General features: G+C 45.9%; 1 protein-coding gene across 4 annotated transcripts in view; it reads left to right on the top strand.

Moving 5' to 3' along the window:
- FIRRM (FIGNL1 interacting regulator of recombination and mitosis) overlaps nt 1-24,374 on the top strand; it is a 102,671-nt gene that overhangs the window by 23,697 nt on the left and 54,600 nt on the right. For all 4 annotated transcript variants that reach the window (XM_061585374.1, XM_061585365.1, XM_061585355.1 and 1 more), the window contains one exon: nt 23,689-23,827. In XM_061585374.1, coding sequence (XP_061441358.1) covers nt 23,689-23,827 — 139 coding nt within the window. The remainder of the gene's footprint in view (nt 1-23,688; nt 23,828-24,374) is intronic.

Below are 24,374 nucleotides of genomic sequence, written 5' to 3'. Positions count from 1 at the left end.
ACATTCTGACTTGTCTTCTAAGAGTATATTTTGGATGATAAATCTTGAATTACTGTTAAATGAGTTTGCCAATCATTCCTAATTCCAGGGCATTCTCCAAATTGGTAATACTCGCAAAGGTCAGCCAGCATTTGTTGATATTGGGATATGAATTACAAGATGACTTCTTGTTATTATATACAGAACATTTGATAAGGAAAGAAGAGAAATACTTTTATATATGACAGCCACCACAAGAAAGTTGCTTGTAGGTCCACAGTAGAATTCAATATTCATTATTCATGGATTGATAAACTTGAGATTTTGCTCTAATATGGAAACTGACCAATTTTTTTTGAGATCCAAGAAAACAGAATGATGACAAAACAAATTTGGTGTCTTTTTTTTGGAATATTGTCAAAGGAATGTACGCCTCCCTGAGATACAGTATGGTTTTGAGTTGTATTAAAATACATAGAGTATACAGAATTTATTTGTCTTTGCCTTTTCTTAGTTCTTTCTGCTCTTATTATTTTTTTCTTATTAATTAAATTTACTTTTGAGGTGTGCAATATTTTCCGGATTTTATGAAAAAAAGTAAACAGATTTATAATCTGTTTAATCTGTTTAAAGCCATACTTTTATGAACAGGTCATCAGATCCGCTGCTGAGTTCAGCTAAAGTTCCTGAATGTAAACCAGTGTAGTTTTGTTGGCTAAAACCCAAGTATTTCAGTTTAACTGGATTGTGGGTTGGGTACCTAATTGACATGAGTACGTATATGGTTATCTCACATTGTAATTCAACTTTTAATTAGGATACAGTGGAGCAGTCTTATGATCTGGATATGGGACATCCCTGAGCCAAATTGCTGGAGTATAGAAATTATGTTCTCTGGCCCCTGTCCAGGACTACTCATTGACCCCTGCCCTTTTTCACATATCCGTCTCATCACCATGATGCTCATCCTCTTCCTTTCTTTCCTCCTTTAGCATAAATCTCTGCTTGAACCTTCTCTCTCAAGAGATAGGGGATGAAAACAATGTATGGGCCAGTGGAAAGGTTCCTCCTGGCAAACTTTGTGTTCTGGTCTGATGCTGGATCCCATGAAGGAGGAGGCAAGGCTAGACTGGTCAGAAATTGCAGGACCACAGATAGCTCCAAGTGAGCAACTTGCTCCAACAAAGGTTGAGAGCAGAGCAAGCTTTTTAAAGCTCTTGCTGTCAGACTATCTCTCCACCTCCTTGCAACTCCACCTCCTTGCAACTAACTCTAAATTTTAAAAGGGCCAACTCTCTGGCCTGAAGATGGGCACTCCTCTGTTCTTCACCCTACTGCCTGATGTGCTGGTGGATTGGTGAGGTCCTGGAAGAGACATTTGGTTCCTCAGGATTAGGGGAAATTGCCTGTGAGGGTTCAGGCTCAGGCCCTACAGATATAGGAGATTGTTTTGGGGGCTCATGTTCCTCAGCCTCATGAGGGATAGAGACAAGATGGCGGCATAGGAAGGGAGCTATCTCGGGAGCTCCGTATCTAAATCTCCTAAAACCTCCAGCTAGCACTAATATTCTTTGCTGGTCGAAGATAAACAAACAGTGTCTTTCTTACCTTATTTCCACGTCTCGTTAAGGCCTCGTCAAGGCTCTCTGTTCGAACGCTGGTCAACTTTGAGCCATAACATGTAAGCAACTCAGCCAGCCAGCAGTTTTAGTTAACTGTACTACCCTATTTGTTTTCAGTGGAATTCCAGGCTTTGGCTACTCCCCGTACAGGTTTTATCTTCCCTCCTTTGCAGAAGTTCAAAGACTGGTAGGATGGACGGGTTGCATATTTCTTTCATGTAATCTGCAAAGTCAAGCTATCAGCCCTGGCAGCTTGCCACAATTGGAGCCTTGAGAAGGAGTTAGGAGGAAGCTCGAAGAGGGAGTAATGCCACCAGCGCTCAAGGAGGCAGTAATAAAACCAATCTTAAAGAAGCCCTCCTTGGATCCCCAAGATCTGAACAACTTTCGCCCAGTCTCAAATTTGCCATTCTTAGGCAAGGCAGTTGAGCGGGTGGTGGCAAAGCAGTTGCAAGTGCACTTGGAGGAAGCGGATTATCTGGATCCATTTCAGTCGGGCTTCAGGCCTGGACATGGGACTGAAACAGACTTGGTCGCCTTGGTGGATGATATGAGGAGGGCGTGGGATGGGGTGAATGCACCTTCCTTGTCCTCCTTGATCTCTCAGCGGCTTTCGATACCGTTGACCACGTTATCCTCCTGGACCGCCTGAAGAGGTTAGGCATAGGGGGCACTGTATTGCGGTGGGTCCATTCCTTCCTCTCTGGTAGGTACCAAAGAGTGGCATTGGAGGATGAGGTCTCGGATCCTTGGCCTCTCACTTGTGGGGTGCCACGGGGTTCCATCCTCTCCCCGATGCTGTTCAACATCTATATAAAGTCGCTGGGGGCAATCATCAGGAGATTTGGGGTGCAATGTTATCAGTATGTGGATGACACGCAGCTCTATTTCTCATTTAAATCTTCACCGAGGTTGGCTGTAGAAACCCTGTCCAAGTGCCTGGAGTCAGTGAGTGGCTGGATGGGAAGGAATAAGCTGAAGCTGAACCCTGACAAAACCGAGGTACTGTTTGTGGGAGACAAGGGAAGGCTGGGGGATGTGGACCTGGTGCTCAATGGGGTACGATTGCCCCTGAAAGACCAGGTACGCAGCCTGGGAGTCATTCTTGACTCCCAACTGTCCATGGAGGCTCAAGTCTCGGCTGTGAGCCGGGCGGCACTGTACCAACTCCATCTGATATGGAGGCTGCGCCCCTACCTTCCCAACCATCTGCTCCCACCGGTGGTACATGCCCTGGTCACCTCTCGCCTAGACTACTGTAATGCGCTCTATGTGGGGTTACCCTTGAAAACGGTCTGGAAGCTGCAACCGGTACAGAATGCGGCGGCTCGTCTGATTAAAGGCAGCCGCCAGCAAGATCACATCACTCCAGTGCTGAAGGAGTTGCACTGGCTACCGGTTGTTTACCGGGCCCAATTCAAAGTGTTGGTTTTGACCTTTAAAACCCTATACGGTTTTAGCCCAGTCTATCTGAAGGGCGTCAGGGATGCCGCTCAACAAGATCAGCCTCAGAAGACCTTCTCTCAATCCCACCGGTTAAAACAGCTAGACTGGTGAGGACTAGAGAGAGGACTTTTTCAATAGTGGCCCCCACCCTGTGGAACTCTCTCCCAAATGATCTCCGCCATGCCCCTTCTATGATGAACTTCCGCCGGGCCTTGAAGACCTGGCTCTTCAGGCAGGCTTTTGGGGTGGGTTAGGTTTTTACTGTTATGGTTTTAAATTTTAACGTTTTAATGTATTGTTTTTATATTGTACGTCGCCCAGAGTGGCTGGACAACCAGCCAGATGGGCGACTAATAAATTTAATAAATAAATAAATAATTCCAACTTCTCTACTGTGGCTGGCTCTCAGTGAACAGGTGGCGCATATTAACTCTGCCGGGAGAATCTTCAGCTTGTATTTGTTCCCACATTTGTGCCCATACTTCTCTGCAAAGAGTTCTCCCCCTCTTTCTGAGGCGACTGTTTTGGAACCATGGTGCTTACCAGAAAGAGATACAGAGAGCTAGAGATCGTCCCCTGTACTGAGGAGGCTCCTTTAAAGCCTTGTGCTCACCAAACTAAAATCACTGAGTTTTTTTTTCTTTTACTTCGGGAGACTCTGTCTCTGAATCAAGGGAAGAGTCCTTGAAACTATTGCCTTCTCCAAACTTCCAGCTGGATTGGTCCCTGGACCTTAAATACAACCTGGTTGGCCCAAAGGAAGACTCTCCCCTGATGAATCTAGCAGCAGAGCTGGAGGCGGCAAATTTTACCGTCTCTTCGCAGACTGGAATTGGGCCAGATCCAGAGGGCTCCCTGAGTAGCAGTCCCATAGCAGACTCAGACAATGCTGATCCCCAGAGAGCCCATATGATGCCCTCTGATGCTCCCCCTGTGTCCCAAAGCACCAAGATACCCACTGAAGGATGGTTTCTTGCGATACTGGAGGATTTAGATCGAGTAAAAACCTTCCTGTTACAGTGTAACAGCCTCCTGACCACATTAGTGGAATTTTTAAAGAAGAACCCCGGGCCAGCATCTGCCAGCCCGAGTTTGGGTAGTGAGAGCTCCCAGACAAATAAGCCTATTTTATCTCATGGAAGGCTACCTTGCCCCACACAGTCCATCAAGAGAGGGCGAGGCCAGCGTGGGGGTACTCGCAAGAAAAGCAAAAACATCAAAAAATACAACCCCCCCTTTAAGAAGATGAGGTTTAACAGACTCTTTAATATACTCGATGAACCACAGTCCTATACTCCAGCACCAGAAGCAAGCAGGGGAGCTAAGCTTAGGGTCCCTACCAGTAACCCTGTGCCATCCTGTGTTCAGATAAGCTCCCCCTCTTCTCCATCTTTACTGTCGCAACCATCTCAGGTCATGCCCCATGTTCTACCGGCCCAAGACCCGAGGCCTATTTCTTTTCCATCAGTGCAACCCTTACAGGACCAGAAATGTATTGCCCGTTGGAACTTGGTGCTGAATAGATGTAAGCTGGTTTTCCTGAACTACCCCAGACCTGCAGGGATAGTATCGCAATCCAAGCGTAAATTCCATCTTTTGAACATAATGGAGCCAGCTCTGTCAGGCCAGATACAGCCTTCCGACATTGTTCGCGTGGACTATCTATTTTATAACTATAGGACTGTGCGGGCTGTGGTTACTTTCGCAGATCTGAGCCTCGCAAGCCTCGCACTTGCCTCCAGAAGTGCCCTCGTGACCCGGGGGATTATGATTCAAAGATTCTTTGAGAATGTGGTGCCCTTAGTGGCGCTTAGCCCCCTTGGGAGGATGAATTGGGTACTAATCCCTCTGTTCTTATTGATCGGATAGACGCGGACCCCACCATCGACCCCGGGCCTTCCCTTCAATGTGTGACCAACTCTCCACCTATGTACAGGGAGGCGTGCCCAAATACTGAACTGATAGTCCCCTTTGTTGATGAAGAAAAACTCCTGGTGGAATCTTTCCCAGCCTTACCTGCTGAAGAACAATCTGAAAATGTGCGCAAGCTGGACCTTTTAAAAACGCACTTAGAAAATCTGCAGGCGAAACAACTTAGTCCCTGATGTAAAAAGGAAGCCCTCCAGAGCCATCCGGTTGCTATATCAGCGCAAGGGGATCCTGAGAAGATCCAGAGCCGAATGGGCCACTCACGTATCCATCAGATCACTGTGGAGCTTAACCAATGCGAAAACTCGCTTGGCATTAACAATCTCTCAACCCTCCCTGGAGCTAGCGACAAACTAAGCCCACTTACTGGCCCTTCATGGACTGACATGCGCTTTTTAGAGCCGGGGGAACTGGGCTCCCCTGGGAGAGGAATGGCCTGTTTGGATTTGCCTTCCATCCATTCTGGACTAATTATCTCCAACGTAAGTAGTGTAAGTCCACTCCTAGATACTATCACTTTCTCAGGGGAAGCTTCGGAACGTCTAGGAAAGTGCTCTCTATCCAAAGATACTGGAAATCATCTTTGATGGGAAACGAGTTTCCATAATCCTTCAAGAGCTGGCCTCAGCATAAGCAAGGCAAGTGCACCCTCTTTTCTTCAAGGACGCCAATTTTTCACACCCGACCCTGGGAACCTTGTTATAGGCCAACCAGACCAACAGGTTAATTATAAACCTCTCACCAGTAAGGGGATATCGCCCAGCAAGGCACATAGTGCACGAATTCTGACACCGCCCCCGCCTCGTACCAGAAAGGGCTGCCCAGCGGCCAGGTTACGCCCGGCAAATCCTATAAAATTCTTATCCTGGAACATTGCAGGGTGGGCTAACAAACTAGTGGACCAAGATTTCACCCTTTACCTGCGGTCTTTTGATATTATATGTCTCCAGGTGACCTGGCTCCTGGAAACTAACTCCCTTTTACTGCAGGGTTTTAGGATCTGGAAACAGCCTGCTGTGAAATCCTCTAATCGAGGCCGCGGCTCCGGAGGTCTTGCTATTCTGATTTCTTCATCCCTGGAGGTTAAGGCCTTAGAGGCCCGTGGGCCCACACCAAGCGTGTGCCAGGCCCTGGTGTTGCAGGAACCTATGGTGCCTCCCTTGGTCTGTGTCAATGTGTATATACCCCCATATTCTTCTAGAGCCGATTTGGGGCACTGGCCTGAGCTGGAGTTATTTGTGGAAAATCTTTCAGCGGAGTATCCTGCCCACTTGCAACTTATTTACGGGGACTTTAATGCCAGAATGGGGAGCAGCTATCCCAGGATGGGCAAAGATCTTGGGTTTGACCCAGATGAATTGACGAGTTTCCCCCGTTTGTCTCGAGACCTGTCAATTAATAAGTATGGGCACACCCTTTTTTCTTTAATTTTTAAACTCCAACTGATGTGCTTTAATGGATCTTTCCTTGACCATTCTAAGGGCTATTATACGTACATCTCTGGGAGGGGAGCCAGTGTTGTAGATTACATCCTTGGCTCATCCTCCCTTGTCCCCTTTATCCAGGAGATGCTTTTAGAGGACAGGGCGGATAGCGACCATCTTCCACTAAGACTTACTCTCCACTTCCAGGATTATCGTCCTTCTGTATTGACAGACTCCCAAATGCTAGGTCATCTACAGGGGTTTAGACGCCTTAAATGGTCCCAGGAAATGGACGCCAACATAAGCCAGGTGCTGGTGTCGGAAAAACTTCTTCATCTTTGTCAGCTGGCCGTTGAATCCCCGGGGTCTATTCTCTCAATCTACCAAGACATAGTTCACATGATAAGACCCCTTGTCTCTGCCACTTCAGCTGCCAAGCCCCCCGGTAACTGCCGGTCATGGTTTGACAGCAAATGCAGAGCAAAGAAAAAGGAGCTTCGGCAGCTGACTAGGACGTTATTACGGGTGGGATCCCGTGAGCCTATTTTCCATTTGCAATCCCACCGAAGAGAATATAAAATCCTTCTTAGGGGGAAAAAAGGGCTTTTTATGTGGATAATGGGAAAGCTCTAGGACTTGCACTGAGCGAACGGAATGATCCCAAATTTTGGGAATTGATTCAGGGAGGTCTAACCCCTAATGATTTCCGGGTAGCGCCCCCAATCTCTCCCGATACCTGGGTCTCCCATTTCTCCAATATTTTTGGTGGCAGTAAAAGTCCATTTCCTGACCTGTTGGGGAATCTTTCTATGCTTCCTACGCTTCCCCCTTGGCCCCCGGTTTCCACCTCGGAAATATTGGAGCTAATTGTACAGCTCCACCCTCGCAAGGCCCCTGGTGGAGACATGATCCCTCCAGAGGTCTTTTTGACTGATGCCAACTGGTGGGCTCCAGTATTAGCCGTACTGTTTACGCATATAAACTCAACTGGTGACCTTCCTCCAAGCTGGCGATCTAGCATTATTGTTCCCATTTTCAAAAAAGGCGACGCCTCAGATCCTCAGAACTACAGACCAATAAGTCTTCTGGACATTGCCTCCAAATTGTATGGACAGTATCTTCTAAACAAGCTCCTTGAGTGGGAGGGTAGTAATTCTATCCTCTATGAGGAGCAGGCAGGGTTTAGAAAGGGCAGAAGTACTGTCGACCAGGCCTTGGTTTTGCAGCATCTCATCAATAAAACAATCGGGTCCAAACAAATCTTTATATGCAGCCTTTGTAGACTTTACCTCAGCCTTTGACCTTATAGATAGGGACTACTTTGGCAAAAACTGGCTGAGACCAATATTGATAGGAGACTGTTGTTCCTGATTCGGACCCTTCATCAGGACAACACCCTACAGGTTCGTTTAGGCCTGCAGGGCACTTTTTCCCGGGAGGTTAAGATTGCTAGAGGGGTAAAGCAGGGTTGCATCCTGGCCCCCTTCCTGTTTAATTTCTTTGTCAACGATATTGTCCCTGTAATGGCCTCTCCCTCCTTTTTTCCTCCTTTGGTTGGTAATCATAAGACCCCATTACTCCTTTATGTTGATGACTTGGTATTGCTATCTCTAAACAAAATTGGCCTTCAAAGGATGTTAAACCATCTAGGTGCCTATTGCGTGGCCCAACGTTTAACACTCAACTACACCAAAACTAAGATCCTGGTCTTCGGCAGGAAGAAAAAAATTTCCAACTGGACCTTGAATGGGCACCTCTTGGAACAAGTTTGCCTATTTAAATACTTGGGCATCTGTTTCACTGAGAACCTTTCTTGGAAGGCCCACATAAAATCAACCAAACTGGTAGGTGCTAGATCCATAGCACAACTCAGAAAGTTCTTCTATGCTAGAGGGGGCCAATTAGTTAATCCAATTATCAAGGTCTTTACTGCTAAAATCACAGCCACTATACTTTATGGGACAGAACTTTGGGGGGAAACTGCTAAGAGGGAGATAGAGACCCTACAAAACAAGTTTCTGAGGCAGACATTGGGCCTCCCCCCTGGAACACCGGCAGCTCATCTCAGAGCAGAGTTTGGTCTTCCCTCGCTTGCAGCCAGAATTGATCTTGCCTATTTCAGGTACTGGTGCAGAGTCTTTAGGATGGCCGATCACTCCCTCACCAAATCATGCTGGTTAGAACAAACAACGTACAAAGGGGGGGTGGGCCTTTGGCTGCCAGGCAAAGCTAGAGATGTATAACCTCACCATGGGGGAATATTTAAGTCTAAGCCCCCGAGCCCTTAGGAATTAGGTCTTTGATCAGGATGCGAGACAGGATCGGGCATGCATCGTAGCCGCCCCATTTAATAGCAGGTATCCCTTATTGCATGTTAATCACGCCAAACCACATTATTTTGAGAGGCTAACATTTGCCCCTGTCCGTAGAGCCTTTTCGGAACTAAGGTTTCAGCTGATGCCCTCTGCCTATTTAGACGGGAGATTCTTGGGCATTCCAATTGACGAACGGAGATGCATCTTGGGGTGCAATTCAGTGGAAGACATTGTTCATTATTTGTTAAATTGCCCATTGTATGATGAGCCTAGACAGAAATTCTTGGCCCATCATATTTACACCTCGTCGGATAAATCCACCCAGGAACAGGTCGTGGAGCTTTTATGTGATAATCAGAATCACGTGACGTTTATTTATTTTATTTATTTAGTTTAATTTATATACCGCCCTAAGCTCGAAGGCTCTCTGGGCGGTGTACAAAAAGATAAAAACAAGCACAATATATAAATACAATAAATACAATAAATAATAATAATAAAAAACAATAACGAACCAAACAACATCCAAAATACGGAAATGCTGTTTAAAATACACTTTAAAATGCCTGGGAGTATAAAAAGGTTTTCACCTGCCACTGAAAAGATAGTAGCGTCGGCGCCAGGCGCACCTCATCAGGGAGACTGTTCCACAGTTCGGGGGCCACTACTGAAAAGGCCCTGGTTCTAGTCATCACCCTCCGAGCCTCTCGATGGGATGGTACTTGGAGGAGGGCCTTAGATGTTGAGCGTAGTGTACGGGTAGGTTCATATTGGGAGAGGCGTTCCACCAGGTATTGTGGTCCCATGCCGTGTAGGGCTTTATAGGTCAAAACCAGCACTTTGAATCTAGCCCGGAAACAAATAGGAAGCCAGTGCAGACGGGCCAGAACAGGTGTTATATGAGCGGACCTTCTGGTCCGCATCAACAATCTGGCCGCTGCATTCTGGACTAACTGTAGTTTCCGAACAGTCTTCAAGGGCAGCCCCACGTAGAGCGCGTTGCAGTAGTCCAATCTAGAAGTTACCAGAGCATGAACAACTGAGGTGAGGTCATCCCTGTCCAGATAGGGGCATAGCTGGGCTACCAACCGAAGGTGGTAGAACGCATTCCTTGCCACCGAGGCCACCTGGGCCTCAAGAGACAGGGAAGGATCGAAAAGAACTCCCAAGCTACGAACCTGTTCCTTCAAGGGGAGTGTAACCCCATCAAGAACAGGGTGAACATTCACCATCTGAGCAGAGAAGGCACTCACCAACAGCGTCTCAGTCTTGTCTGGATTGAGCTTCAGTCTGTTAGCTCCCATCCAGTCCATTATCGCGGTCAGGCAATGGTTTAGCACGTTAACAGCCTTACCTGAGGAGGATGAAAGGGAGAAATAGAGCTGCGTGTCATCAGCGTACTGATGACAACGCAGCCCAAAACTCCTGATGACCGCACCCAGCGTCTTCATGTAGATGTTGAAAAGCATGGGGGACAGTACTGATCTCTGCGGGACTCCACAATGGAGAGTCCAGGGTATCGAGCAATGTTCCCCAAGCACTACCTTCTGGTGGCGACCCACCAAGTAGGAGCGGAGCCACTGCCAAGCAGTACCCCCAACTCCCAACTCCATGAGTCTTCCCAGAAGGATACCATGGTCGATGGTATCAAAAGCAGCTGAGAGATCAAGGAGAATCAACAGGGTCACACTCCCCCTGTCCCTCTCCCGACAAAGGTCATCGTACAGGGCGACCAAGGCTGTTTCAGTGCCAAAACCAGGCCTGAAACCGGATTGAAATGGATCAAGATAATCAGTGTCATCCAAGAGCCCCTGGAGCTGGCCGGCCACCACCCGTTCCAGAACCTTGCCCAGGAACGGAACATTCGCCACAGGTCTATAATTGTTCAAGTTATCTGGGTCCAAGGAGGGTTTTTTCAGGAGCGGTCTCACCACCGCCGCTTTTAGGCAGTCAGGGACCACTCCCTCTCTCAAAGAGGCGTTTATTATCTCCTTGGCCCAGCCGGCAGTTCCGGTCCTGCCAGCTTTCACCAGCCAAGAGGGGCAAGGGTCCAGAACAGATGTGGTCGCCCGCACCAGTCCAAGGATCTTGTCAGCATCCTCAAGCTGTACAGACTGAAACTCATCCAATAAATAAGGACAAGACCGTGTTCTGGATGCTTCATTGGAACTCACTGTCATAACATTGGAGTCTAAGTCCCGGCGAATGCATGCGATCTTATCCTGGAAGTGCCTCGCGAACTCATCACAGCGGGCTACAGATGAATCCATAATATCCCGAGGGCCAGAATGTAAAAGCCCTCGTACAATTTTAAAGAGCTTTGCCGGGCGGGAGAGAGATGCCTTAATTGTGGCAGCAAAATATCTCTTTTTTGCTGCCCTCACCGCTACTCTATACCGCTTAGAAGAAGCACTTACCAAAGCATAATTGCATTCGTCAGGAGTTCGCCTCCATCTGCACTCAAGCCTCCTCCTCTCTTGCTTCATCACTCTCAGCTCCACGGTATACCATGGAGCTGTATGAGCTCTACATAGGAGGGGGCGCATGGGAGCGATCGTGTCAACCGCCCGGGTCATCTCCGTATTCCACAATTCAACCAGGGCTTCGACAGGAGCGCCAGTCTTCTCAGTCGGAAAATCCCCCAGAGCCCTTTGGAAACCCTCAGGATCCATTAGTCTCCGGGGGCGGACCAATTTAATAGGTCCCCCACCCTTGCAGAGGGAAAGGGTCGCTGTGAGCCTAAACTTCAGCAAGCGGTGATCTGTCCATGACAATGGGGTAGATGACAAATCCCCAACCACCAGATCACCATCTCCATGCCCAGTGGCGAAGATCAAATCAAGAGTATGTCCCGACACATGCGTTGGGCCGGTAACAACCTGAGACAGCCCCATGGTTGTCATGAAGGCCATGAAGTCCTGAGCCGCCCCAGATAAAGCAGTCTCGGCATGGACGTTGAAGTCCCCGAGTACCAAAAGTCTAGGGGACTGCAACAGTACCTCTGAGACTACCTCTGTCAGCTCAGTTAGGGAATTTGTTGGGCAGCAGGGCGGGCGGTACACCAACAAAATTCCCAGTCTGTCTCTCTGGCCCAACACAAGGTGGAGACTCTCTAAACCAGTCGTCACCTGGACAGGGTGCTTGGTGAGTGAGAAAGAACTCCTATAGACCACAGCAACCCCACCTCCCCGTCCTTCGGTTCTACCATGATGCTGAACCGCATACCCACGTGGGCAGAGCTGGGAAAGAGCAACGCCTCCCTGATCGCCCACCCAGGTCTCAGTTATACACGCCAGGTCGGCAGCCTCGTCCACAATTAAATCATGGACAAGGGAGATCTTATGGTGAACCGACCTGGCATTTAACAACAGCACATGGAGATCCGAAGGCTGACTGATAGAACAACCATCAGTCCTGGGGATGTGAGGAGAACCGGAACAAGTCACAGACACTACTTGTCTGGGACGAGTTCCCCTTATCTGGCACGTTCTCCTCACAACGCCATACCTCCCATTACCCGTCACTACGCTAATTGGGCCCCCCGAAAGTCTCCCCGGTCGATGTATAATACTCTCTCCCAGGCACATATTAAAACAAATAAAACTCACATATACACACACACCAAGTCACAGACACTCACACAATGCACATTCACACCAATACACACTAAATTCACACACACACACAATCCTCACTCATACAACACAACAACATTAAAATAATAAAGTGCCAGTAGTGATGGCAATGTCCACACTCAGGTCAAGGCAATAGCAGCCGCAGCAACAGCGTCCACAACGGTTCTAGGCAAGCGACAGATGACAATAGCAGGTGACAATAGCACACAGCAATCGACCGCAGCAGCTGATAGAAGCAGGCAGCAGATGGCAGCAGCAGATGATAGCAGCAGCACAGTGATGGTATTAGCGTCCTCTCCCGAGCGACAGCAACCCTATACAGGCCAACGACCGCAACAGAGATCCAGACAGCTGGGGCCTGGTCCAGCAGGGTGCCCACGTGCAGAGCAGGAGCCCAAGAAGGAGAGAGCAGAGATGTTGACCAAGCAGCAGCAGCAAAGCAGGCAGATGGCTGTCCCTCCCTGGGCGGTGATGGTCCTCTTCCCTTGCAGGCACTGGATACGTTAGCCGTAGCCAACTTTACATTGGCTGCCAAGAAGCTGCGGGCGACCCATATTCAGAAATATAAAATCTCCTGAGCACTTTCTTATTTCTGTACTTTGGCTCATTTTATTTGCATGTTTTAACTGTAACTGTTACTGTTAAATTGTCGACATTGCAGCCGATCCTGTGTTGGTGGCCAAGAAGTCGCATGTGGCTCATATGCAGAATCATAATATTCTTTGAGTATTTCTGCACTTCTGTATCTTGGCCTATTTTAATTCTATGCTGTTTTAATTGTTAAAATTGTTGTATTTTGCAATGGTCTATGGCTGAATGCAATAAATCGAAATCGAATCCTCAGCCTCAACCTCTGTTGTTTCCTGATCTCCAACAGCAGGCTCAGAGCCCTGAACGTGGTCTGGCTGTGTAGCTGGAAACTCTACAGCTTCTGAATTTTAGTTGTGACTGTTGCTGGACTCGGGTCACGACACAGACATAGCCTATGGATTGTCAGTTGAACCACACTGAGCTAGGCCTAAATGACAGGCGCTCTGAGACTCAAGTACATTCTGTAATTTGCCTTTTCTTGTGTAGTTGTATTACCCCCCCTTATATGCAATCTGTGTCTGTAATGCCTATTCCTTAACATCTGAATTAATCACTATTTTCATATGTTTGCATAAGCATAATATAGAAGAAAGCACACCTTTTGAAGGTTTCTCTGACTGAGATCTTGTAAACTCTTGAGTATAGGGTGAAATAAATATGCTCAAAACACTAAAACTAATAAATTACAAGATGTCTGACAAGTTTTATGCTATTCAGGTTTATTACATTCTGTGGCAAAAGAACATGGATACAGAGCGCCAACATCTCATGGCAATCTATGGAAAGACACTTCTGTGATGTACAGTTTGAATGGAACTGCTTTCATTTAGACATGATTCATTTAGATGTATCGGTGGGGGTTGGTTTTTAAAGTTTATGTTGTTTATTCTCGAAATTCAATAAAATAACAGTAAAAAAAAAGATTGAAACACATGATGCCCGCAAAAGAACCAGGAAGCCAGCTGGCCACAACTTCCTCCACAATACTCCATCTCCATCTCTTCCTTCCCATTTCTGTTTTCTTTCCAGCGGATGCTCAATGTTCTCTCTGGATGATGGTCCATGAGATGGGTAGTTGCTGTCATCTACCATCCAGAGGTGGGAAATGCAACATTTTGAGAAAGTATTTTGAGGAAGTAGCCTCATGATAGGAGCCAAGACAGTCCATTTCCTCCTCCTCTGACCAGGCTGTTGGTTTTTTCTTCTCTCCACTCAGTTTCAGCCTCACCTTATCCCTGTCTTTACCTTCATTGTTCTCTGTCTGTGTATTTAGTGTGATGAGTCTCCTCTCCTCTGTCTATGCACATTTTTTCCTGTCAGATCAGTGTTTTTTCCCCTCCCTCCCCACTTGCCCCATCTGCCACTGGGCGAGTTCCTTTTTTCCTCTTTCAGTGTCTGTACCTCTCATTCCTAGCTTATTTCAGTGTTTTGTGGCATTCATTATCCCCTGTTTTACTCTGATTTAAAGAAAAAGAAGCCCTGTGTTATCCTTTGTTGTTCTTTGTATCCTTTCATTCCTTTTTTCCCCTGTCTGAAACACGCAGATGTGGGTGTTTCCTCTCATTTTGGGGCCAAATCAGTGCCTTTACTATTTGCTTCATTGTTCCTCTGAGAGTTCTCCATACCCCGAGTTTGCGTGCGTTTGTGAATTGAGCAGTAGTGATCGCAGGCTCCTTTGTGGGTCATTCCTCAGATGAGGATGATGTCTCTTCAGTAGATCCTTTCACCATCTCCTAGGTCATTTCCATGTTCAAGTCATGATTTGTTGGACCCTTTTTTAAATCCCAAATGTGAAGGGAAGTGGAGCTATGGTTCTGAAGTGGAGGAAGCTACATCTTGTTATATGTTTTAGCCCAACCATTACTTACCTCTTCTTTTTTAGGCTTTAGCTGCATTGGACTTAGAGAGTCGCCTTCAGAGTTGGCTTTGTCCTCCTATATCTAGAGGAGTCAGTTTTCAAAAACCAAAGTCAAGAGTCAGAAGCATTCTGGTGCCAGGACCTTTCAAGGAGATAATCAAGGCTCCACTCAAGAAGGACATCATCTTTTGCTAACAAGTTTGCTGGAGTCTTCTTTCATGGATATCCTTAAAGCCCATGCAGTGGATTCTCCTATTTCTTCATTGGTTTCGTGATCCTTGCTTCCCAAGGAAGGGGGACACCCAGTTCAAAGATGCATTGGAATGCAAGTTTGACTACGCCCTTCACAAGTCCCACAAAGCGACTGCCATGTCCATCCAAGCTACATATATGGCATCAGTCTCCACTAGGGCCCTCGTGTTATGTCTTCTTGGATGACCCCCATTAAGATGCAGATTGTATCCGTAAGACTTTGTTGAAGTTGCACAGGGCTACCGCATTTATGGCAGATGCTACCCTGGATGCCACACAATTCTCATCGCACTCCTTGGCTTCCAGAATTGTTGCCCGATATACTCTGTGGCTGTGCCCCTGGGCTATGGACACTGCAGCATTAATGAATCTTTCCACTGTGCTGCATGAACAGCAAGCTTTCCATAGGTTATTGCCATATCAGTCTTATGGAGGAGGAACAGATTCCAAAGAAGATCACAATCCCCTTCTGGTGGCAAGTTCTCCAACTCCTTGAGTTCAAAGGGAGGTCATCTGTGGCAGCACTGACATCACCCTTGCAGCAATAGGGGGCAGACTCACAAACTTCTCCACAGCTTGGCAGCATCTGACTCCTGGGCTCAAGAGTTCATCACATGAGATTACAGGATAGAGGTGCTCACCCTCCAACTCACCAGGTTCCTTCCATCCCCTGTATCTCAGTGTCCTCAGGAAGTGGGAGATAGTGGCGGAAGCCATTCAATACCTTCTACAGATTCAAATTATTTTGCTGGTGGCACCTGAGGAGTCTCTGGGGACTATTCAGTCATCTTTGAATATAAGAACATAAGAAGAGCCTGCTGGATCAGGCTATTGGCCCATCTAGTCCAGCATCCTGTTTTCACAGTGGCCAATCAGATGCTCATGGGAAGCCCGCAAACAGGACCGGGGTGCAAGAGCACTCTCCCCTCCTGTGGTTTCCAGCGACTGGTATTCAGAAGCATACTGCCTTGTGGCCAAGTGTGAGAAAACATGGAGAGCCAGTTTGGACCTGAAGTTTCTTAACCAACTCATGTGCTACCAAAAATTTGGGTTGGAATCACTTTCTTCCATCAGGTTATGGTTGCAACCTCAGGATTTCCTTGCCTCGATAGACTTGAAGGAGACCTACCTCCATGTGCCCATCCATCCCAACCACAGATAGTACTATGCTTTACTTAAAGAACTAGCCATTTTCAATATTGGGCCATGCATTTTGGCCTCTCCTGTGCTCTGAGGGTGTTCATAAAGGTTATGGTTATCCTGGTGGCTGACTTGCACCTTCAGGGTATTCATATTTATCCATATCTAGATGATCAGGTTGGAAAGCACCCTTTGAGCAGACTGAGACATCCAGAGGACTTTGACAAGGCTGGCAGATCATGGTTTCCTCATTAACAAATCAAAAAGCTATCTCTTGCCAACTCAGTGCATCCAAGATCTGGGAGCAATCTTAGACACTGACATGGCAACAATTTATCTGTCTCCAGAATGGATCAATGCCATCAAGGAGACTGCTTGCTCCCTGCTATTGATGTAGTTGTCGGATGTCATCTTCCTTGCCAAGGGTTATTCATTTCCACCATCCAGATCACTCCCTGTGTCTGGACTTCCACCATCAACCTCCAGAGGGGGATCCCATTTCAAGATCCTCACAGAACAATAAGAGCCACTGATGTGAACTTCCAAAGCTGGGGAGCTCACTATTGTTCACAGTTTGTTCATGGCCAGTAGATCCCTTTGGAGGTCACAGCATCAACAGGCTGGAGCTTTGGGCAGCAAGACTAGCCAACTTGTACTTCATACTCTTCCAGCTGCACCATGTTCTTTTATGCACTGGCAACACCTTTCTGAAGGCCCACATCCCTCATCAGGGAGGGACTGTCTCAGAGCCTTCAGGTTGAAGTGGCTGTATTCTTCATTTGGGTTGATGGACACCTGTTCTCTGTTTACATGGATCATATCAGCAGATGAGCTCTGTCAACAACAGGTGTCTCCAGGTGAGTGGAAGCTTGTTTGTTTCCCACAGCAATCATCACGACCCATTCTTTTTGCCCATTACCAGTCAGGCACGGAAGAGGCGATGGATGCTGTCTCTTCCCCATGGCCTTGGGGTCTCTGCTGTGCATTTCCTCCCACAGCTCTTCTTGTGTGAACCCTGCAAAAGATTCGGGAGAAACAGGCAGAATTGATACTTGTTGCCCTCTTGTTTGCACCGTTGAAGGTCTTCCAAGATTCTCCACTTCTCTAGGATTGACTCAGGGAGGCTGCTTCCCCATCCAGATCTTCTGTCCCAGGGCCCAGTGTGACACCTGGTCCCTGGTTGGTGGAAACCGATAGCTTGGCAGTTGAGTGGTGCTTCTGAAGGAAATAAGGTCTTTCCACCAACATCATGGATATTTATTATTTATCTATTTATTATTTGATTTATATCCTTCCTTTCCTCCCAGCAGTAGCCCAGGGCAGCCAGTACCATCAATGGCGATATCATCATGTCCTTAAGGTGCCTTCCGCTCTGCGAATCTATCAATCCATGTTTACGAATTTCATCTGCTGGTGTGCCAGGAATCAGTTATGTCCATCTAAGGCAAAGATTGCCCATGTCCTCATGTTCCTTCAGGACAGTCTGTGCCTAGGCCTTAGTCAGCACACTTTGTCAGCAGGTATTGGCCATATATTTTGTGTTGTCTCTACATTCTCTCAAGTCTTTGGGGGCACATCCTATGATGGAGCATTCTTATGTTGTGCAGCAATGGCCTGCCCATTGGTAATCTGCTGTTTTCCCTTTTAATCCCAGGTCAATTAGGAAAGAGTGCTTATTGTTGGAATGTATAAGGTTCAACTCCAACTTGGTGGGTTGATGCTGCATGGGGTTAAAAAGGGTAGCTAGGGACCTCTTTGGTTGCTAGGCTATACCTGTCCTTTGATCCTTGCAGTCTCTCCCCTTCCTGCTAGACTGATATGCAAAGGATGTTGATCCCAGTTCTTCCCTGCCTTCCCAGGTTTCTTCTCTCGAGAGAGAGGGGAGCAAACATCTTTCCTTTGTCTCTCCCTCTCAACCAGCATGAGAGCTGCACTGGGACCAGTGCAGACTGCTCCAGCATAGCTAGTTAGCTAGATATAGAACTCTTTCCTATCAAACATGTATTTCCAGAATAAAGTAGTGTTTCTTATTTTAAAGCTTAAAGTCTCTGTCTGACTAATTTGCAAGGAAGGTAGAATCTTAGCAAAGATTCAAACACACACACATAAGCTCGCTCAATACTTTCTGCTCTGCTATGCAACTCAATAGAATTCCGAAAGGTTGCGGGCACCAGCCATGCAAAAGGAGATTTGAGCAATTAAAGGAGCTATTGTGTTTGAATCAAGGAAGCTAAATAGAGACCTTCAGAGTTTAGTCAGTGAAAAGAGTTAAGTCTTTACTTAGGGATGGCTACCGTGATAGAGCGGCTAGGACTCCACAAACTAGTCCCCGGAGAGTGGAAGATGTGGGAATTCCGTATGAGGAATCACTTGAGGCAACAGAAGCTGTTGGAAGTGATTACAGGATCGGAACCACTAAAAGGGGCTTCTCGGGAAGTGCAAACAGTTTGGAAGGAGAAAGATGAAACAGTACAGGATCTTATCACTAAATCTGTGAATAATTCGCAGATTCCTTTGATCATGAAATGTAAAAACACTAGAGAGATGTGGTCTGCGCTGGAATTGAGCCTTCAGCCCAAAGGCCAGGCACATCTGATTGCAATGTTAAGAAGTTTTATTAATCTGCCAATGAGGGATGATTCTTTTGAGGAACATCTTACAAACTTTGTGGTGTTAATCCAAGGGATAGAGGAAGCAAGAACAGAGTTACATGAACCAATACAAATAGCTTTATTTCTGGACTCTCTTCCAAAATATATGGAAACTTTTGTACTTGTTTTACAACAGCAGAAAAACTCTAAACGAGATTATTTCAGAAGTGAGAGAGCAGTTCTCTCAGAAAGCAGCTACTGAAAAGGATAGTCACTCCTCTATCCTAAGTAAACAAGCTAGCAAAGAAGTCAAATGCAGATTTGGGGAACAAAGGAGGCAATCACCAAATGTTACAGCCAAGCATTGCTTTCTATGCAATTCAGAAAAACACCTTAAAAGTCAATGTGACAAGAGAGAAGGAAAGTTTGAAAAACAAGATAGAGGATTTAAAGGGACAGAAAAGAAAAATGCAAAAGGCTTTCAAGTAACCCATGTTGAAAAATGTTATAATGATGCAAATTTCTATGTGGATTCAGGGGCCAGTGCTCATCTAATAAATGAAAAGGCTTTGTTTGAAGATTTAACCCCATATGAAGGAACAGTTAAGTTGGCGGACTCAAAAGTCCTGCCCATAAGAGGGCGGGGAGATGCTAAGCTGATTTGCCAGACTCCAAGTGGCATTGAGGAAATTTATCTCAGGAATGCGCTCTGGACCCCAGGGATTTCTAACAACTCACTGTCTGTTAATGAAGCTACAAACACTGGGTGCTCAGTGTTATTTGAACAAGATTCCTGCACAATTTTTAGAGATGGTGAAATTTTATGCACAGCTACTAAACGAAAGGGAATGTATGAAGTTGATCAACAAAGTCCACAAGCTAATGTGAAAGAATGCTGTAACAAGTCATGTTTGCATATGTGGCACAGACGACTTGGGCATAGAGACACTGCAAATATAAATACCCTTCAAAAGAATAATTTAGTAATAGGCATGAAAATTGAATGCTGCCAAGAAAAGGGGAAATGTACTTGCTGTGTTAAAGCTAAAGGGACCAGACCAAGTTTTCCCAAGCACAGTGAAAGGAAGACTAAGCGCCCCCTAGAGTTGATTCACAGCGACATTTGCGAAATGCCAATTCCTTCAAATGGTGGGAACAAATATATTGGTAGTTTTATTGATGATTTTTCAAGATTCACTGTAATATATATGTTGAAGGAGAAGGGGCAATGTTTCAGAGATTCAAAGAGTATACTGCAATGGTGACCACTAAATTTCAGAGAAAACCACAGATTCTACGTTCTGATAACGGAGGGGAGTACATGTCACATGCTGCCCAGCAGTTTCTGCTTGAAAATGGGATTGAGCATCAAACCACTGTACCCCACAACCCAGAGCAGAACGGAGTCTCAGAGAAAATTTAGAACCCTAATTGAGATGGTGAGATCCATGCTGGAAGATGCCAATCTCCCACAGAAGCATTGGGGAGAGGCAGTGTATACTGTCTACAAAATCGTTTGCCAACAAAGGTGAATGGCAACAAGACTCCATTTGAATTATGGTATGGGCGCATACCCAGTTTGGCTCATTTAAAGGTGTTTGGATCAAAAGTGTATGGTCACATTCCACACCAGACGAGAACCAAATTGGACAACACTACAAAGGAAGGAATCTTCGTTGGATATTCTTCAAAACAAAAGGGATACAGAATCCTAAATCCCAAAACAGAAAGGATTGAAATCCAAACAGTTGTCTACTTTGATGAAGGTCATGGCACATTCCAACCAGAAGGGGCACCATCCCAAGACCACAACAGTGAAGAAGATGAAGTAGAAATACCATACAGTACTACAGATTACAGCAACATGCCAGCACTGGAGGACAGTGAGGAATCAGAGCAAGAAGGGGAACCTGCACAGCCAGAAGGGGCAGCAGAGAGTCCTGCACCAAGACGCTGTAACTGCACCAACAGAGGTGTACCTCCACTGAGACTGTCCTACCTGGCAAGAGCTGATGAACTTCCAGAGCCTGAGACCTGGAAAGATACTGAAGCCTTACTCAAAGCTGAAGCTGAGAGATGGAGGCAGCCAGCCAAGGAAGAGCTGAAAGCTCTGCACAAGAACAAAACTTGGACACTTACCAAGCTTCCTCAAGGAAGGAAAGCTGTAGGTTGCAAGTGGGTATTCAAGAAAAAGCCAGATGCTGAAGGGAACATTGAGAGATACAAGGCAAGACTAGTGGCCAAAGGATACTCTCAAAAGTATGGACAAGACTACTATGAAACTTTTGCTCCTGTAGTCAAACGTACAACAATCAGAACTCTCCTAAGCGTTGCTACTAACAAGAAAATGCAGGTGGAAGACATGGATATAAAAACAGCGTTCTTGCATGGGGAAATAGAAGAGGAAATCTACATGCAACAACCACCAGGCTTTGAAATACCAGGAAAGGAAACCCTAGTATGCAAACTGCAAAAGAGCATCTATGGACTGAAACAAGCTGCAAGAGCATGGAATGACAAACTGAACCAAATGCTCTTGAAACAAGGCTATAAAAGAGGCAAAGCAGACCAATGCCTATACAGCAGATTCAAGAACAACAAATGGACTTATATTTTGATTTATGTAGATGATTTACTACTGGCTTATGAGAATCCACAAGACAAGTAAGAGTTAGTAGAAAATCTAAGCAAGGAAGCTGAAGTGAAATGTCTAGGCGACATCACATACTACCTTGGAATACAAATTGAAAGAGAGGACGATGGATCCTTTCTTCTAAACCAAAAACAAAAGATTCAAGACCTACTTGAGAGTCTAGGACTGAAGGATACACATCCAGCACCTACACCAATGGAAGTAGGATACTTGAAACCAGACCAGAACAATCAACCCTGGGAAGACAACGAAAGGTACAGACAAGCTATAGGGAAACTCCTGTACATCAGCACAATAACCAGACCAGATGTGGCGGGAGCAGTGGGATACCTTTGCAGAAAAACCAGCTTGCCAAACAAGAAAGACTGGGAAGCAGTCAAGAGAGTGGCAAGATATCTGAAAGGCACTGCAAACTTAAAACTAAAGCTATCAGCTACTCGAGATCCTAAACTTCTAGGATATGCTGATGCTGACTGGGCTGGAGACACCAAAGATCGTAAGTCAACCAGTGGAAACCAGTGGCATATCTGAACCAGAGCCTATCAGAATACTTGAGGACAATCAAGCCTGCATAAGACTCACGGAATCAGAAAAGCAAAGTTCTCGCATGAAGCACATTGATGTGAAGTTCCACTACCTGAAGGACATAAGGGAGAAAGGACTTCTAGAGATGACCTACTGTCCAACAGAAGAGATGACAGCTGATGCTTTGACTAAACCATTGGGCAAAGTCCAACACCAGAAACTACGAGGCAAGATGCACCTTGTAGAATGAGCCAAGTTCTCGTTGAGAAGGGGTGTTGGAATGTATGAGGTTCAACTCCAACTTGGTGGGTTGAGGCTGCATGGGGTTAATAAGGGTAGCTAGAGAGCTAGACCTCTTGCTGGTTGAGGCTATACCTGTCCCTTTGATCCTGCCATCTCTTCCCTTCCTGCTAGACTGAAAAGCAACAGGATGTTTGATCTCAGTTGCTTCCTGCCTCTCTCAGTGTTCTCTTTCTCTCGAGAGGGGAGCGGACATCTTTCCTTTGTCTCTCCCTCTCAGCCAGCATGAGAGCTGCACTGGGACCAGTGCAGACTGCTCCAACATAGCTAGCTAGATATAGAACTCTTTCCTATCAAGCATGTATTTCCAGAATAAAGTAGTTGTTTCTTATTTTAAAGCTTAAAGTCTCTGTCTGACTAATTTGTAGGGAAGGTAGAATCTTAGCAAAGATTCAGACACACACACATAAGCTCGCTCAATACTCTCCGCTCTGCTACGCAACTGAATAGAATTCCCACACTTATTCTGTCATGTTAGAGCAAGCATACATGGCTTATGAGTCATTACACTTACCTGTTCCACAGAAAATAACTGCTCATACCACCAAGTCTGCTGCTGCCATAGCCACTTTTACTGTTAATGCACCTCTACTTGAGATTTGCTGAGCAGTGACCTGGGCTTCATCCAATACCTTCACTACGCTCTATAAAATTGATAGGCAGCCTTTGGGAGGTGTGTGCTCCAGCATGCTTTTCTGAAGCCATAGATAGCCATCCTTCTCCCTCCTTGTATCTGTCTGCTTTGGAACATTCCATTTGATGGACTGTCATCCAGAAAGAAGAAAATGTTGGTTCTTACTTGAAGGCAATTTCTTCTGGATGATAGGCCTTCAGAACCCGCCCTGTACCATGTGGGTGACATGGCTGTCTGTTCTGTGTTACTATTACCTTTTTTTAACTGTACCATTATTGTTATTGTTACTGTCAGTATCTATCAGCTTGTATTGATACGCAGAGGAAGTAGGATGATTTTTTCTTGTCTTGCCTTTTTCTCTTCATTCTGGTTTGTCCATGTGCATAGGTTCCTTTATCATCACTTTCCAGACAAATCATGAAATAAATTGGCTTGGCTCCTATTGCAAGGCTACCTACTTCAAAATGTTGCATTTCCTGTCTCTGGATGGTCAGTGGCAGCAACTACCCATCTGATGGACCATCATCCAGAAGAAATTATCTTCAGGTAAGAACCAACATTCTCTTCTTGGCTTCGGGGGGGGGGAATTGCCCCTTAGGGGGTTTTGTTTTAAAGAAACAATATTTTTGTATATGTGTGAACCTTGGGGTTCCCCAGAGCATGCAGATACCTTCCTCTTGTTTCTCAGAGGCTCTGTGCTGTCTCTATTTCTGTTGTCATTATCTAATTCACTTTTCAGGGGAGTAATGGCTCTAGTAACCTTTTGAAAATTGTCAAATGTTTGTCCTTGTCAGGCAAAGTCTCAAGCACAAATCACTGATAAAGAACAGCTTGAAACATTCTGATATCTTCAATGGCCTTTGTGAGGACATCCTGTTTTCGTTTCAGTCTTGTTTGCAGCTGGCTGAGCAGATGAAACAGTCTGGTATGCAGGTAAATGGCTTATTACTTTTAAGCATGTTGACCTTGGGATGAAGTTGACTTTCACAAGTGTTGTAATTAAAGTTGCAAGGATATGATTTCTGAAAGCTTTAGGCAAGCCATAAGGATTGGATATGTCCTTTGGGCAATGCTACTTAGAATCATGGGAAATTTAGTTTTCCTTTCCCCCCCTTTTTTTTTTTAATTGGATGGCAGGGACAAGCATAATGTATTCAGGTAGCTTCATCTCAGGAACTAAGTAACATTTTCCCCCTTAATGGTGAGGATCATGTTGATTCTCACTTCAGCGGGCTACACTGCTTTTAGGCAGCAAACTTTGTCGTTGCTCTCTGATGTACGGGTTTATCCAGAGCTTGTTGAGAAAATTTGATAGAGCCACAGCTGGGGTAATTCCTAGTTTGAATCCAGTGCAATCAACTTTGTATAGAGATGATGGATCTATTGTACAGGTTGTAAGATGCCTGAAAACATGGCAGTCACTGGAAGAGAAGTATAACGACAAAAAGCCAAGTTAGGTGCTTTTCAGTTTTTGAAATTC

The sequence above is a fragment of the Rhineura floridana genome, chromosome 1 (genome assembly GCF_030035675.1).
Source record: "Rhineura floridana isolate rRhiFlo1 chromosome 1, rRhiFlo1.hap2, whole genome shotgun sequence".
Taxonomy (NCBI): Eukaryota; Metazoa; Chordata; class Lepidosauria; order Squamata; family Rhineuridae; genus Rhineura; species Rhineura floridana.
The sequence above is the reverse complement of the archived record's forward strand: the minus strand, read 5'-3'. Positions and strand labels throughout refer to the sequence as shown.